Source organism: Ammospiza nelsoni, chromosome 3, assembly GCF_027579445.1.
Source record: "Ammospiza nelsoni isolate bAmmNel1 chromosome 3, bAmmNel1.pri, whole genome shotgun sequence".
Classification (NCBI taxonomy): Eukaryota; Metazoa; Chordata; class Aves; order Passeriformes; family Passerellidae; genus Ammospiza; species Ammospiza nelsoni.
In genome coordinates, this window is record NC_080635.1 from 54534451 (window position 1) to 54551571 (window position 17121).

The window sequence follows — 17121 nt, forward strand, 5'->3', positions numbered from 1 at the left end:
GAAGCTGTGCTTCCTCCTCCCCCTTCCCCTGTACACACTGGGGGGAAAATAGTATATCTGAAAATCATGCCACTAGTTGAACCTCAAATTATAAGAGAGAACCGAAAAAGAGACAAAAACTTTAACACTACAAAAGACTCCTCCGAATTTTTTTAAAAACAAGCAACTTTTCAGATACCTAACTCCAAAACCTAAGCCTAAGCCAAATAAACTGACACCCTTTGTGAGAAAGATCCCTTAAAAAGGATGCTAACAAAAATGTGGTTGTGCTAGCCTCCAAAAAGTGGAAAGCACTGACATCCTGCTACAAAGATACCAGTGGAATTATTAATCACAATAATACTTCAGTTTGGGCATTTGAAATATTTTACTAAGAAAGGCTAAGTGAGCCTAGAGATAATTAAGGATTATGGCACCCATTTTTCAGGATGCGCTAAATCTCTTTAGCAAATTGTGGTTTTTCCCCTTCAACCATTTTGAAAACACGATACTGCCAAGAAGAGCTCTATGCAGGATAGGCATCCCTGTGTTTTCTTTTGTCCTAAACAATTTCATCCCTCAGCATAACACCAGTTTCATCACCTTGGAACACACCCGCAGTGTTCAGAACAAACCTTGTTTGCATTCACAACCACCGTCCCTCTCGGTGGCAGAGATCTCCTGGCAGGGCTGCCCCTTCCTAACTCCCCATGCCCAGCACAGCCCCTCAGCCCCCAAAGCCCTCACTGGGTTTGCTACTCTGCACGATGCCCCACAGAGAGACCCCCTGGAGCAATCAGTGGGGGGAATGCGGAGTCACAGGGAGCACCAGTGCTGGGTGAGGAGGATCACCACAGCAGGGAAGCTCCTTCCCAGAGGTGCTCACTTCTCTGCACGGTGAAGTACCAGCAGTGGGTAAAGAGTTTGCAGTGGACTGTGAAGCAGCATCTACACAACAAAACTGCTGCCCTATTTCCAAATCAAAAGCTTGCATCTGTGTACAGAGGAAATTGCGTACCTAAGCATGAAGGTCAACTGATCTGGAAATTCATCCTGGTATTTTCAAATTTGCCAGTGTGCCAGTATGTCTGCAAATATGCTGGGAAAAAATAAACAATACTGACAGTTCTTACATGCAAAAATTTGACATATCAAAAGAAAAGCAGCAGCAAAAAAATCTCTGAATAGGAATTATACAAATGACAACAAAATAGAAATGTATCAAGCTTAAGCAGAAATGGGTATGAAAACCATTAGTTCCAACAGGTTATAGCAAGACAAGAAGAGGAAGCTAAGTTAGTCCAGAACTCCAACACAAGTCTGGAATCATTTGCCTTTATGAAAACACTGTAAATAGTGGAAGGAATTAACTTCACATGCCCTTTGACATCAACACCTGAGCTTATCAGCTTAGACTTTCTTTAGAGCAAGGGGAAAACCATGACACTTTAGGAGCAGGAATCATTAGACCAGAACTACACATCTACTTTAGGATGAGATGATTCACATGAAGATCTGACTATTTTTTTGCACCAAAGATCCACAAAAAGATCAGGTACAAATGCCTACAGTACATATGGTTACATGAGTTCCACCCTTGATATCATATTTTTCAAAGATACTCACAGCTTATTTGGCCACTGCAATCAATGCATTCTGTATAATTATCATCCTTGGGGAAAAAAAAATACTCTCTGCCTCAGTTTCTCTCCTTTTAAGAGAGGGATAACAATAGCTTCCTGCTCCAGACAAATATTAAGAAATTGCCTGTCATTATTTATAGACTAATTTTACACTCAAGAGGCAAAGTAGGAGGAGGAGTTTAGGCTGACAGAACCACCACTTGTACCACAACCAAAGGGGCTGCCATGGCCTGATGCACACCCTCAGTCAAACTGGCCATATTCTCCCTTGCTTCACCTCTGTGCTGCAAAGATTATGCTGCAACTCAGATCTGCTCAATGATCTGGCTGAAAGCTAAACATTCACAGGTCTTACTTGGCAGGATTAGTTTTCAGACAAATCTTGAGCGGATGCGATTCACCTTATGACACAAGGGAAGCAGCAGGGAGCTGATAAAAAGGTGGGGACTGGTTTTAACAGCAGAAGTGAAGTCTTAGATCAGCTTCAGACAACCATTAGACTCCTATAGTGGTGCAAGATCTTTTAGCAAAACAAAACTGGATGAAAGAGTACTCAAGGAGTGTAACAAAAGGCTACTGAAAAATGCATAAATAAACAAAGATTTTCAAGTTTTCTTCAGCTTCCCCCAAGAGAAATTCTGGCTTGGTATCTACACAAAAAGCAGACGACCACTTGGATCAACACCTATTTTCCTGTGCATTTATGTGTTACAAACTTTCTCCTGTTAATTTGCTCTTTGTTTCAGCCTGTGATCCTCAAAAGCCAAGAAGGACAAAAAGCTGTCTTTCTGAGGAATACCCTCGTGGACCTTCTCATCGATGTACATAGACTCAACTCAATTTAAAAATACTTCTGGAGAGGAAAATTGCATTTCTTTCTACTTCTACTAGGCTGAGATAATTTGCTCAAGTAAGACAGACAACCATATGCGAGACCAAGAATTTCAAGAATGTAAAAATATCATCAGAAATCATAAATATTTGAACCTTCCATTATGGTGCCATGACTAGCTGCAGCCTTTAAGAAAAAGCACCTACTTTCTTCTTCTATCTCATCAAGGAAGACATCAGCCACAAGCAAATGAAGAATTTAAACTGAATGTTAAAAAGCAGGAGTAGAGAAAAGAAACACAGAGGGTAAATCAGACACTGTGGGATGTTTTTTCCAGGCAACAAGATTGTTGCAAATAAACATCTAGGTGTATTTACAGGCAAGGCAACAGAATTTGGAATCTTACACAGGAAGAAACTGGCCTCAGTTCTTTCTTGAATCACTAAGCTATTCTTCTACAACAATGGAACCTTAACTCACTTTTGAAATAGGCTTCATTCACCACCTTCATAAAATACATCCCCTCAAATGAAATACGACATTGTGGAATAACAAACAACCATTGCTGGCACTCCCAATCTTCTGAAGAGAATTAAAAGGAAAGGAAATCTATGAAATGAAGTATCAAGTTCTATAAAATTGTATAGAGCTACCTAGTACACCACATCACTACTTAATATAGACAATCATATGCCAAGTGTTTCCTCAGTTCCAGTCTTTTCTACACTTTCCACATGTACAGCAACACCACACTTGAATTTTCATGTAGACATCTTTTCAAATATATTTTGGGCAAACAGAATTTTTTTTAACCACACCTGCCATGCCAGGTAAAAATTTATGCACATCAACATTTACATTTCAGCTTGGTTTTGTCTCCATTGTTTGTTTCCTTCCTTTAAGTCTGCTATTGCTTAGAAGATAGAAGATCAGCAATAGAGGAACCTGAAATAAAAATACCAGCACCATCACCCATAGATAACTACTTGTACAGTTTTTACTGTTATACTGCCAAGCCTTGTCAGGATTTGGGGGCTTGCTTGCTTGGTTTTTTAGTGACTTTTTTTTTCCTTTTTCTTAAATGCAACTTGACCCCTAGTCACTAGGAGAGCCTGCACAGGAAGCTGGATAGTGAAGACACTTTCCGTGCTGCCACTCTTTGCCCAACAACTTTTGTCCACTTGGAGCACAGAGGAGCAAATACTAGTCAGAGAGATGGATGGGTACCTGGACCACTGAAAAGCTATTTTCTCAGTGACTATACAGTCACACTAATCACTCTTTACACAACTGTTAAAATTGCAGAAGACAGTAAGGATGACTTTCCCATCACCCCGATGACTTGGAAAGTGAGAAAGACATCTTAAGAAAGAAAAAGAAGTATCACAAGACAATGGAGCAAAAAATTTGGATAAAACAAAGTATTATGACTTTAGGAAGAAAATAAATGAAACAGATTAAAACAACCCACAAATAATATTTCACTCACTGAAGGGGAAAATACAGAGGAAGAGCGTTGAGCAACCACACCACACAACAGAGCTGACACATAACAACATTAGGATCTGCAGAAAAAGTAGAAGACTGCATCCACCATTCTGTCAGCCACATTCCAGCAAAGTAACAGCTCACTCAGGCCCTCCTCAACCTTGCTCTTAATGAGAATGTGTATTGTTACTGTTGCTATTATTATTGAAATCAGCTGAAGAACTAAAAGGAGGAATGTGTGGCTATGCAAAGTCTTCCTAGGACAGAGAATCCCTCTCCACTGCTTGTTCAAACAGCTGCACTTAGCAAGTTTCCTGTGAACAACCAAATCCCTAAATGTCCCAATATATGAAACAACCAGTCCATGTACCTAAATCTAAGGCTTTTCAAGGGTCTCAATTAATCCAGAAAATGTTCTGATTGCCATCAGCAATCACATATAAAGCCCTCAACAGCTTAGATTGAAGTAGCCTTTAGACCTCCAGCTAAATCTTGGAAAAATCTTTGAACATTGGCCTCTACTCCAACACCTTGATCACTTCAAGAAATGCGAGACACTTTGTTTCACATGCTGCTGCCTCATCAGTCCCTCCTCTTTAAAGGAAAAGTTCAATTAAATTGGGAACTTTTCTTCTGAATGATTTTAAATGGTTTTTTTTAGTTGTGGTTGGATCTCAGTTAGTGTAATTGCTATTTATATCAAAACATTAAAAGGTCTGGTTATGGGGTTTATTAGAAAAGCAAAATGTGTTTTTAATACTTAAAAAAACCCACAACAAAATACTCCATAGCACTATTTCCATTTGTATTTGCATACCACATGTTCAACAACAAAAAGAGCATTCTGCAGAAAGTTAAAAATCTCAGAAATGTTGCTGAATTAGTAGCTCCTACAGTTTGTTAGTAGGAAAACCGGCTCTGTGCCAGGCTGGAAGTGGGGGGGCTATCACAAGGGATGTGTGTTAGCTTCGGGATTTAAAAGAAAAAACACATATATTGTAAACCAAAACGTAACATACAAGACAAACAAATGCAGTATCTCTCTGCTCGCAGAATTTTTAAATGTAAAGTAAGTGTCAGTTAAGATGCTAGAAACACCCCACACGGTGCTGCTCCTCAGATGCGAAGGCAGAGCAAGGCTTCTCCCTTCTCCCCAGGGCAGCCGGGCCGCCAGGGGCCATGGCTGGACACGGACGCGGTGCCCACACCCGCCGGTCCCACCGCTGCCGACCGGGGCATCCCGCGGCCAGGAGCAGCGCCTGGCCCGCTGCCCGAGCGGCGAGGCTGCTGAAAAGCAATAGATAGCTTCTGGCAGCGGCAAAGGGGAAAATATTTTGATCATGTGACGCCACACAAGCGAAGTAGTTCGCTCCGTGTGTGCAACTTGCACAGACGCTGCCACCGGCCCGCATCCCGCCGCCCCCCGCGCCTTTCCCGGGGCCGCATCCCGCCTGGGAAATGCCTCCCTCAGGCACCGCTGCGGCAAAGCAGCCAGCGGCACCCACACGGCCGGCACGGCCCACGGCCAGCGCGGGCCGGCACCGAGCGGGAGCCTACCTCCCGCACGCAACTCGGCCTTTCTGCCCACAGGAACGGACAACTTTCAAATACAGGTAAAACTGACACGTAAAATTATTTTGCTACTGCTGGTACGCAGCTAAAACAGCCTCAAATGTACCTACTTCTATTTTTCAAAAAATATTACTTTAAATAGCTTCTATGGTCAACGATAAACTTAAAACGGCAACAGCTCTGAAGAACATGCTTATTAATTTTCTTTGCTTGGGAATTTCAAAAAAATAAGAAACATCAAATTTAAAAAAAAATTCACAAAAGCGCAATTATTTTCCATTAATCATGCCTGAAAATAAGACATCAATACTAACATTTCATATAAACAGAAAATCCAAGATATTCACAACATAAATTGCTACACAACAAAAAAAAATACAGAACTCCATACATTCCATCCAAATCAAAGGCTGCAAACAAACCAGCATATTCCTTTGATGCTGTCAAAACAAACCTCCTTATCTTTATTTTTAACTTTAAAAGAATAAAATTTAAGAACTACAAATCCTGTCCTTGTGCTTTCAAAAGAAATTTTCAGAGCTGATGTTTCAGTATCTTGCTTACAAACAAGTAAGTCTGACAAGCTAACCAAATAACACGATCAATGCTGGGAACACCAAGTCTCTGATCCCATCCAAACAGAGGAAGGCACAGTGCAGACCAGATACCTTCCCATGTTACAAATATTTAGGCTGCTTATTTATTCTGCCTTACTCAGTAATTAAAATTAAAACTGCACATCAAATTCAAATTATTAAACAAGGCAAATATTATCCTTATTTTAACATGGGCAAACTGAGGTATCGGTCAGTGAAACCAGCTATCTTTAGGTCATGCAGACTGCTGAGAGATACCAAGAATTCCTGCACCAATTCTCTACTAATATAATTTTCCTGAAGTCACATAATTTACTTACCATGGCTGAATTCACCGCTTGTGTAAAGAAGGCACTATTCCACTTCAGTCAATCGGTGAATTAAGCCATGTCCACATAGGGAGCAGCACACATGACTACAATTATATTTTAAAAGAGGATCCCTCCTTTTGGGATTTTCCGAACCGATTTCCTTTCTTTACTCGAACAAAGAAAGAACAACCATGCTCCAACCTGAGGTCCTTCTGTGAAAGACAGCTGTACCAGGGACTGCTACAGCCAGGCCAGCCCTCGCTTTGCCACACAACACAGACATCCTTGCCCTTTTAAAAGGTGACCAAAACCTGTTGTGGAACTATCCACCTTTTGAGAAACTCAGCAAAATACCTCAATAACCATACCTGCAAACCCTTCAAGAGAGGCTTCTTATAAAGGCTGTTATTCTGGCAGTGAAGATACGCTACCACCCCAACGGTAAACTAAATGCAAAGGGGTTTGCCACAACAGCTATTAGTCAAGGATGCAATTAATTCCCTGAATCTAACTATGTAGCTGCAACAACAGAACTTCACAGTGAACCTAGCCACGTGGTCTTTAAAGGGCAAGTAAATTGATTCAGTAACTTGGCAGAATTACATCCAAGAGAAAGCCCTGCTACATAAAATTTCTTTTTTGAGTAAGTAGATACCTAAAACAAATACCAAACAAAACAAAAAACAAAAGAGACAAAAAAACCCATACCACTCCCCAAAACCACATGAGTATAAAAAATTGAAGTAGAAGCTTGCAAGACTCTAATAGTAACACAACTAACATTATCCCTTTAAAAAAAAAAGGGGAATTTATACATCAAGGGTTTTCCCCATTTTCATATTCATTCTTTTTTTTTAGCAACAAAGTAAAATTCCATATATATCTACTCCCTTAATTTATAAAAAAGTTAAAAAAATTAGAAGAATATTCTTTCCCCACCCTCCAATGGTCAGAAAGAGACTGATGTGGGTGGCAGGGGAGATCAGTGGCAAAGATTTACAAATGGAAGTGTCAGAGGGCCTATCACTCAGATGGATGTCTTCATAAACAATTACTACATCACAAACCTGAATTCAGTATCTTTTCAAATCTGAAAAGACTACAACGTAGGGCGAGGACAGAGCACAGCAGTGAATTCTTAAAGGCAGGACATCATTTAGCAATTGTGCATGTTTAGGGGCAAAAGATTAAATAACAGCTCTTAAAATTGGAGAAAAACTAATAAATAGATTACATACTTCTACACATGCTTAGTCCTTCTGATGTAGTTACTAACTCACAATGACTCAAATGCAAAAAGTAATAAGAACGTAGATCGCACACTGATAGGTCTGTACTGAAAGCAATTCCTTATACATGCTGCAGAATCATCCAACTCTGTTTTACCACAAATTGGCCACTACACATTCAGAAATTCAGGCCCTTCATAAACTTGTTAAATTTACAAGGAAACTAACATTTCCACTATACATAGAATATAAATGCACAATGTATTAACAAAAACTGCCAAAAACTTTTACACAGATTTCTCATTAGTTTTAATAAACATAGATAAAATATTTTAATAGAACATCAGGACAATGATCTCAGGTTTCCCAATTTCCAAAACAACTGCAGGCACCTTCAGATAACATAAGCATCCCACCTTGCGAATAAAAAGTTTGATAAAAGGTACTTCGTATTTGCAATAAGAACAACTCCTATGTGAAAAGCAATCTTTAAGTAAGACACAACAACTGTGATTTCTGCCTCAAATCTGTTCACTTCAAAACTGAAGACAATGTATCTGCCAGATAAAACAACCGGACTTGGTGATAAGGAAGTCTGTGTGCACCGCCGCAGCCACCCCGCCCCAGCACACACCGGTGCTCTGTGCAGAATACTCATCAAAAGACAAGTTCCACAACACTCCTGAAGCTCCTGGGCACTTGTTCAACTCAAGTTCCCTCAGAGTTTAATTTCTATGAGAAATCTAGCATCTTTATATAGATGATATTGGGTTGTAACGATAAAACAGTGCAAGGAATACTGAAATTTTGAATTATGGTGCCTCTAGTTTAAGGTGACTGTCCTGATACAGCAGACAAATCCTTTGTTTCGCTCAGTTATTTGTCTTCTTACTCACTGAATAGATTCCAGTAAAGTTTACATTCTCCCACAACAGAATGTGTACACAATAAGACTGGATTTATTCAAAAGCTAGAGTTTATGGCACCAAGACCCTAGCTATTTCCAAAACACCTGCCCTCAGGTGTGCCTGTCTGAAGCAAAGTGACTGTAATGTGCCTCAGTTTCCCCACCCTATACAACAGGAAGAATAACTTTTACTGCAGTCCAAGGCACTCTAGAAAAACAGTGTAAAGATCAAATGTACTTGGAATATTGTTACTGAGAAGATAAAGGTAGTCAAAATCAATTCTGTACAAATTAGCCACTGTCCCCACTGTTTACAGACTCAGATAGGTTTTTTAAGATACATTCATCCCTGAGGATTCCTTAACTGCAGTGGAACACCACCACGGATGTGTTTGGCTTTTTTGGAGCTGACGTATTCCTGGTGGATCACTGGATGCCACACTCTCAGAACTGGAAGTACAACAATGGAAATTGTCTGGCCTACCTGCAACACAAACACTGCAGCACTATGCCAGCACATCAGCATTTGTGTGTGAAACTGAGCAGGAGCAGGTACCATTGGGAAACAGAAAAAGTAAAAAGGTAATACTATGATCTAAATGGCAAAACATACATGTAATGTACAGAAACCCTTCAGGTCTACGAAAAAATAATTTTAAATTTATTAACAGGTAAGACTTCCTTAAAATAAATTTTACTCTAGGATGATTAGCTCCAGAAGATTTTTGTGCATTACATTTATTTGCTTCTATAAGCACCAAGCAATACAAAAACAACACCGCTAAGCAGCACTTTTCTCTTAGTAGTTTTCAAAACAAATTTGAAAACCACTAAGGTATACTTTTAATTTAAGTTTAATTAAAGTCCTCATTCAATCGTACCAAAACATATATTTAACACTATGTAAATAGCCCCAAAATTGAAAGAAAAAAGTTTTTTCTCCCAAGTACCTTAATAATCACAATTCTAAAATATACTCTAGCAAGTTAGCCTACCACAAACACATGCTACTGAAATTCTGCAGCCTTGAGCATGCATGCACAGTGAGTGTGGCAACACTGCTTTACATATCCACAGAGAATCTTCAAAGCCTCCTGATAAACGGCACATTTTGAAGAAGTAATAAAAGATGTAACTGGTATAGGGCACAGGTACAATCTCAGGGACCAAAGAATAAATAAACTATGCAATTCTCACATTAACAATTAGAATGTCAAAATACCTATAACAAAACACTTGAGGAATAAAAGTAACAACGATCTATCAGTAGCTAATCAAACTTGTTTTCATTGCATGAATTTAATCTAGTTTTAACTAAGATAATATTTCAGAATGAACAAGCATCACCTAACAGACCATGCTTAGTAATTTCAAAAACATTATTTTACATATGTAACTAGAAAATTTAGCAATGGATTAAATGCCTTAGTTTTTGTGCCCTGCAATTCAGATCAGAATGCCAAAATGACAGTAATCGACTGCTTAGTAGAAGAATCCTTACATTATGGAAGCAGTAACAGAGTAGGCAGGTTTGCATCTCTCTTTCTTCATTGTATCTCGTACACAGGGTTCTGCTGTTCCATGTGTAGGCATAAGCGCTACTACAGAAACCAATAACTGAACACCAAACCACAAAGTGTCAAATATATGGTCGTAATATATATATAGATGCTACTAACTGTGAATATTGCTATTTGCTACTTCTAAAGAGAAGCTATGTGAATACTAAACTGTTTATTTGAAACTGCACAGGGAAAAATATATTTTATTCTCCCATTGAGACATCAAGAATCTATCCACCACACTAACAGCTGTTTAATGGCCTTCAGGCACAGGACATGATTCTGCAGCCTTGGCTTAGCCAGAACTGTCAATACGGGCAATCTATTTGGCATAAAAAGAGCTGCAGAACTGGGCATATTCAGAGTTTCTCTGCAACAAAACAAACAATACATACACAAACTCAGAGCGGCTCAACATATTTCTTTTCTAACACTTTCTCTGTATCTCATACAGGTACTCCTGAAAAGACTCAGGTTCTCTCCTTCTGTGTAGGTGTATGTAAATCACACACACGTGCACAAAGGAGAAAGACGTGTATAAAGTGCACACTGAGAAGCCAGCTAATGTGTTAAACTACTGCAGTGCAAATCAGAAGTGAAGAATAAAAGGAGCCTTAGGACTCTAAATATCTGTATGCTGTCAAGGATTAATCAATAATCAAAAGACCTGAACGACAAGGTACTGTACTAGCATCATACAAGTCCCCCACCATGAAATCAATGTATCTGTGTGAGCAACATCCATCTCCTCCGAAAATGTGCATTTCTTCAGAAGCAGGAAGCCTCTATTGCAAGCTTCCATCACATCTCTCTGTTGGGTAAGGTGATTAAATTAAATAGAAGCAAAATTTTCTTAAATAACTTAATAGGCTGGACAAATATAGAACTTAGTTCATGGTAGGATGCCACAGTTCTTTGTATTACAAAAATTACCCATGCCGAGGCAAGACTTTCCTGAACAAGCATCTCAAATGTTGTAACCTACTGTCGGTCCTTTCTCTCTGTTCACAGGACAATAGTTCCTTATAGGCTTAGGGGCCAATCAACATCTGCTTTACAAAGGCACATGACAAGTGAGCATATTCTAATGTGTGTATACACATATCGGGAGCACACACACAGATGATTATTAGAAAAATGAAGAGAAGCCTTCTGTTCCGATGCTGGACTAAATATTCCAGTTTTCTTTTTCAAAGAGCAATCAATTTCTCTACTTACAGGGAGATTGACATGTGGGAATTAAAAATAAATAACAGTGTACAAAACCAATTGGGTTGGGCAACCTAATGGTAACTACTTTTTGACACAACCCATTTTATGCATCAAAAATATTAATTTAAAACCTAAAAAAAAAATTATCTCAATCTCTTACTGGTTAAATGAAAAAATCATAATATAAAAAACAATTATGTCTTGCCTTTATGACAATTATTTTAAGGAAAAAATAATTTTAAAAAAATAATCAAAGAAATTGTGCTCTTGCCAGACCATTCTTTCTAAGCTGAATGCCAATCCTTACAGTGCAAAAAAAAAAAAAAGGAAAAAGAAAAAAGAAATCTGTAAGATAGGATGTAAACCCATAAATATAAGGAAGTATTTCTAAGGGTCATACTGAGGACATAAATTAATTTACTCTCACTCCTCCAATAAAAATAAAATACTGTAAACAATCTCCGCCACGAAGAAAGAGCACCCTGAACGAGCATGTACGATGTGTGACAATGGTTTTCCTAGCTTTTAAAGCCACAAATTCTGAACTACCTGTTTAAAAGGAGAGGATGCAAATATTTTTAGAGTAATTATGAAAGGTTATGCATACGAGGCCTCATCACATTATGGCTTCCAGTGACCCTTTTACTGTTGCAAATTTAAAAAATGGTAAAAATTAACACATACACAAATCTTATTTCCTTGGAAGAACAAGAAAGGAAAATGGAATAAAAACTAAAAACATGACAGGAATGGTCTGTCGGAAGTAGACAAACACACACATAGCTCATCTAAGGTTACTATTTTTTTCAGGATTAATACATCATTTGCAATATTAAGTGGTGATTTTTCCAGATTCTATTCATTACTTTATGGAAAGATGCAGCCGTTGGAGGACCCCAAAAGCATACACCTGCATTTGTTCCTGTCAGACCTTGCTGTTAAAAGCTGTTAAAAGATTTAACAGTTCTTAATAGAAAGATCTTGTTGAAGGGAGAAGAAACTCATAAAAATCTAATGCACTACTCCATTTAACACAATTCACTTTCCTACTGAGAATTCGAGCCTAATCTCACATTTGTGTGGAAAAATAATGAGATCAACAACTCCCGATGCTTCTTGAAGTATTCTAACCACAATTCAAACCCAAAAGCACGTTTTCTCCCGAATATCTGGATTTGTTGCAGAGCTGAAACAAACACAACCTCTGGCAGAGCGGCTCCTTCTCCCCTTCTTTGTACAATACACGGCATTTTCTCACCTACAGCAGCTCACATGCAAACACGATCTTTTTAAGAGGCATGCACAGGATAGGCATCGAGCTAACAGAAACGCAACGAAACTAGTATTTGGTTTCTTTTTTTTAATAAAAATCCAATCCCTTGCATAACATCCATAATATGCAACATTACAAAATGTTTAGGTTTGTCAGGGTTTTTTGGTTTTTTTCTTTTAAGAAGGCTCGAGCGCGACCCGAAAACCCGAACCCTCGTCCAAAAGCACTGTTCTTACGAGGCACTTTCCCTACCGCCCCTAATTAGCGCGGAATTAAAAATCTGAAAGAAGCAAGTAAATATAGATAAGTAGATAAACAAATCAATGGGAGCCCAGGAGAGGCGGGCGGCGCGGGCAGGCCGGGGGGCGGGGGCGGTGCCCGCGCGGCGCTGGCGGCGGTGCCCCGGTGCCCCCCGGTGCCCCGCGGTGCCGGCGGTGCTGGCGGCGGGGTCTCTGTGCCTGCGCCGCTCCAGCGCCTCTATTTACATCAGCGGCGCGAGGTGCCCAATGGCGCGCGCGGAGCCAATCAGATGGCAGATTAGATGTCAACTCGGAGGCAGCTGTCGGGAGACGGTTGCAGCCAGTTTACCTCCACAATTCAAATTCCCAACCTGGCGGGCGGAGGAGACCCGGACGCTCCTCCAAGGGTCGCGCCCGGCAGCCGGCATTCCTGCCGCGCCTCGCCGCGCCGCCCCGGAAAGGCGCTGCGCCGCGCCCGCCGCCCTGCGATCATCGTGCCTGCCTATCGATCGGATCCATCCATCGATCGATCGCCGGAGTTACCGGGGCTGGGGCAGAGGAGTGCGGGAGGGAGCGGGGGCGGCGGCCTGCCCCGGTGCCCGCGCCCCTTCGCTGACGCCAAGGACTTTTCCCTCTTTTTTTTTTTTTTCCCCTTTCTCCTTTTTTCTTTTTTTTTTTTTAATTTTTATTTCCGCATGTGTTTGGAAGTGAAAGGCAATTACGCGCCCGCGCACCCGGGCGCGCTCCTGCCGGCCGGGCGAGTCCGCCGCAGGTCACCGGGCCGGGACGACCCGCGCGGACCGGGCGCACAGGCGCGCACACACACGCGCGCGCGCGCTCTTCCCACAGGGAAAGGAGCGCGGCCGCGTTACGTGGATCTCACTGCGGTAACTCCAATCAGTGACAAACTAATTTGCTGAGAGCGCGCAACGGCGCAACTCGTTCTGCTCGGGGATTAAAAAAAAAAAAAAAAAAAAAAAAAAAAAAAAAAAAAAGCAACGGGTTAAAGAGAGAAGAAAAAAAAAAAGGCCCCGTGAAAGATAATGGACGTTATCCCCCGGGAGCCCCTCGGGTCCGGCACTCCGGTTACAAAATCCAACCCCCCGCCCCCGTCCGTCCCGAGCTGTTTGTCCTCCGGGCCCTGCGCCTCTCCGACGCTTTTTAAAGTGGCGGGGGAAAATATTAATTGGGTCTGAGAACAACCTAATTTCGGCAGCGAAAGCTACACTCCGGTGCCTTCAGCCCCAACGGGGCCGTGCATTGTGCACGGCTCACCCTCGCTACGGAGGCAGCGAGGGGCAAAACTGGCCCAGAAGAGAATGGGGGTTGGGGGGGGAAGGGAAAAAAAATAAAAGACAAAAAAGGGGGGGGGGGGAGAAAAAAAGTGAATTACAAAGAAACTAAGAGCCCAACACGAGCGACACGGAGGCACGAGCCGTCATTAAGCGAGCGCGGGGAGTTACCTGGGTCCTGCTGATGGCCTGCCCGGTGTTCCCGGGGCTCATCGCCGGGTGGTTCCTTTGTTGAGCCGCTGCCCAGGCCGGGTTCGCCGCTCCGTACTGGGCGCCCATGTCCTTGCCCATGCCCATGCCCGCCGCTGCCTGCTGGCTTCCCGGGGCGGCCGCCGCTGCCTGGGGCTGGGGCTGCGGCGGGGCGCTGGGGCTGCTGTAGTCGGGGTAGCTGCTGCCGTAGCTCCGCATCATGGGGCTGGGGGACGTGAGCAGCTGGTTCAGGGTAGGGGTGGCCCCGGACGGGTGCTGGTTCTGTCCGGAGAACCGCGCAAATCCGCCGGCCGCCGCCGCCGCGCCGGCACCAGCCTTGCCGAGGCCGGCTCCGCCGCCGGGGCCCATCATCATGCCGCCGCCGGGCTGCCTCGGGGAGCTCAGCACCCCGTAGCCCGCCGCGGAGCCCCCGTAGCCGCCGCCGCCTGCCCCGGCGGCCGCCGCCGCCGCCGCCACGGCTCCCGCGCCGCCGCCGCCGCCCGCGCCGCCGCCGCTGGGGCCGCGGCCGTAGCCCGGGTAGTGGTTGTACTGGCTGTTGGGGTACCCTTCGTGGGAGTTCTGCAGGGGGTCCATGCTGTTGGGGGCCGCCGTGGGGTGCATTATCCCCATCCCGGGGCTTTGTTGTCCGCCATGTTGATCAAAGCAAGGCCCGGCGCGGCTCGCCGTAGCGCTGCTGGCAGGGGCAGGGGCAGGGTTGCCATAATAGCTATTGAACTCCGAGACACCCACCGCGGAGGGGCCGCCGCCGCCTCCCCCGCTCCCGCCGCCGCCGCCGAGGCCGCCGCCGCCGCTCCCAGCGCTCGGGGGCGGCTGCTGGGGCTGCTGCTGTCCGCCCAGGGGTCCCAAGCCGGGGTGGTCGTAGCGGCCGCCGATGGGCTCGCCCATCTTGCCGGGCATCTCCTCCTCGTCGGCGCCTTTATTCAGCATTTGCTGCGGCTGCTGGGGGGGCTCGGCCTGAGCGCCCAAAACACTGTCTTTTCCTCCATGTTGCTGCTGCTCCATGTCTGCACTGGGCTGAGCAGCGCCGCCACCGCCACCGCCGTTGTTGTTGCTGCCGCTGCCGCCGCCGCCGCCGCCGAGGCTGCTGTTGTTATTCTGCACGGGATGGTGCTGAGGCGGCGGCTGCTGCGGCGGCGGCGGCGGGAATTGATTTAGCTGCTGCTGTAGTGCATGGTGGTGGTGGTGCGGGTGGTGGGCATGGTGGTGGTGGGCATGGTGATGCGGGTGGTGGGCATGGTGGTGGTGGGGCGGCGCGGCGGGGTGATCGCCTCCGACGCTCTTCAGCTTGTGGTTGGGGAGCAGCCCCGTCTCCATAGCCGAGCCCGGGTTGGAGGAGGAGGAGGAGGAGGAGGAAGAAGACGAAGAAGATGAAGATAACTCCGAGGAGCTTCCACCTTCCTTCAGAGCCGGCTCCGAGGAGGAGCCGCCGCCGCCGCCGCTGGCGTTGTTGTTGTTGTTACCGGCGGCAGCGGCGGGAGCCGCGTTATTGGCCATGTTCGGCGGCTCGCTGCGGTGGTGGTGGTGGAGATGGTGATCTAAATTATTCACGCTGTTGCCTCCGGCCGGACTCCCCTCGCCGACCCCCAGTGCGGGGCCCGGCCCGGGAGCCCCGGCCCCCCCCGGGCCTCGCTCTGGGCCCAGGCCGCCCGGCAGGCTCGGGGCTTTGCCCTTGCTGTTGTTCGCACTCGCCGGAGCCGCTGCGACTTGCGCGGCCATGATCATCGCAACATTGCGAGTCCGGAGAAATTGGTACTGATAATAGTAACTACAAAAAAAATTTTAAAAACCCCAAAATTGAAAAACTAAACAAAACAAAACAAAAAAATCGACTCCCACCCTGAAAAATGGGGGGCGAGCTGAGGGGTGGGGAAAAGGAGAGGAGAGGGGCAGAAGGAGAAGCGGCCGGGGCAGGGACTTGACTGGTCCCAGAGTATCCCCTGCGGACCGCTCCGCACGCACCGAGTTACAGCGATTTCCCTCCCCGAGTCCGTGATTGAGGTTAGAAATGGTAAGAACGCCTTACGGTCCGTGCCCGTTCCCGCTGTGTGATTTCACGTTGAAAGTTTTTTTGTTCAGGTTTAAATGAAACTTTTTTTTTCTCCTCCTTTCCTCCCTAACCCGGATATGGGTAAACACACGTCTGCCGGAGCCGCGCTGGCCCAGCATGGCATGAGAGAGCGAGCGAGCCAGCGCCGGCAGCCATCGCCCCCTCCGCCCCGATCGCTCCCGCGCACCCGCAAAACGCGGACTGGACTCCACGCTGGACTCGCTCGGGCTCCCGCTCCCCTCCCTGCTCTCCCGGCAGCGCGGCGGGATGGGGGGCGCGGCCCCCGCGGGTCCCCCCGCTCCCAGCGGGGTCCCGCCCGTGTGCGCGCCGGGGGTCGCGGCCTGCGCGGAGCATGGAGCCCGCGGGGGCTGCTCCGAGAGAGGGGTCGAAGCGGGCCCCGACGGGCGCTCCGGGCCGCCGAACGCCGCTGGGGCGGGGCGGGGAGCGGGACTGTCCCCGGTGCTGCGGGGCCGAGGGTGCCGCCGGCGGCGCTGCCCCGCGCGGGCCGGTTCGGCGGGAGGGAGGCGAGGGGCCGCCATGCGCTCCAGCTGTGCCGGAGCAGATGGATCGGTCAAACTTTCGGGAGCCGCACGCTGTCCCCCAGCCCCGTGTGCCGTGCTCAGCAGCCGCCTCGTGTTCCGAGGGCAGGGACACATTTGCTCGTGTGATGGAGAAATCAGACTTGTTCTGGATTCCCCCCCACCCCCAGCCACCCGCCCCCTGAAGATT

The 17121-nt window shown here is 45.6% G+C and overlaps 1 protein-coding gene across 3 annotated transcripts in view; it reads right to left on the reverse strand.

Annotated features, from left to right (window-relative positions):
* The window catches only part of ARID1B (AT-rich interaction domain 1B), a 325120-nt gene extending 308920 nt beyond the window's left edge, over window positions 1–16200 (reverse strand). For all 3 annotated transcript variants that reach the window (XM_059467474.1, XM_059467473.1, XM_059467472.1), the window contains exon 1: window positions 14307–16200. In XM_059467474.1, coding sequence (XP_059323457.1) covers window positions 14307–16067 — 1761 coding nt within the window. In that variant the 5' untranslated portion in view covers window positions 16068–16200. The remainder of the gene's footprint in view (window positions 1–14306) is intronic.
* Between the last annotated feature and the right edge of the window lie 921 nt (window positions 16201–17121).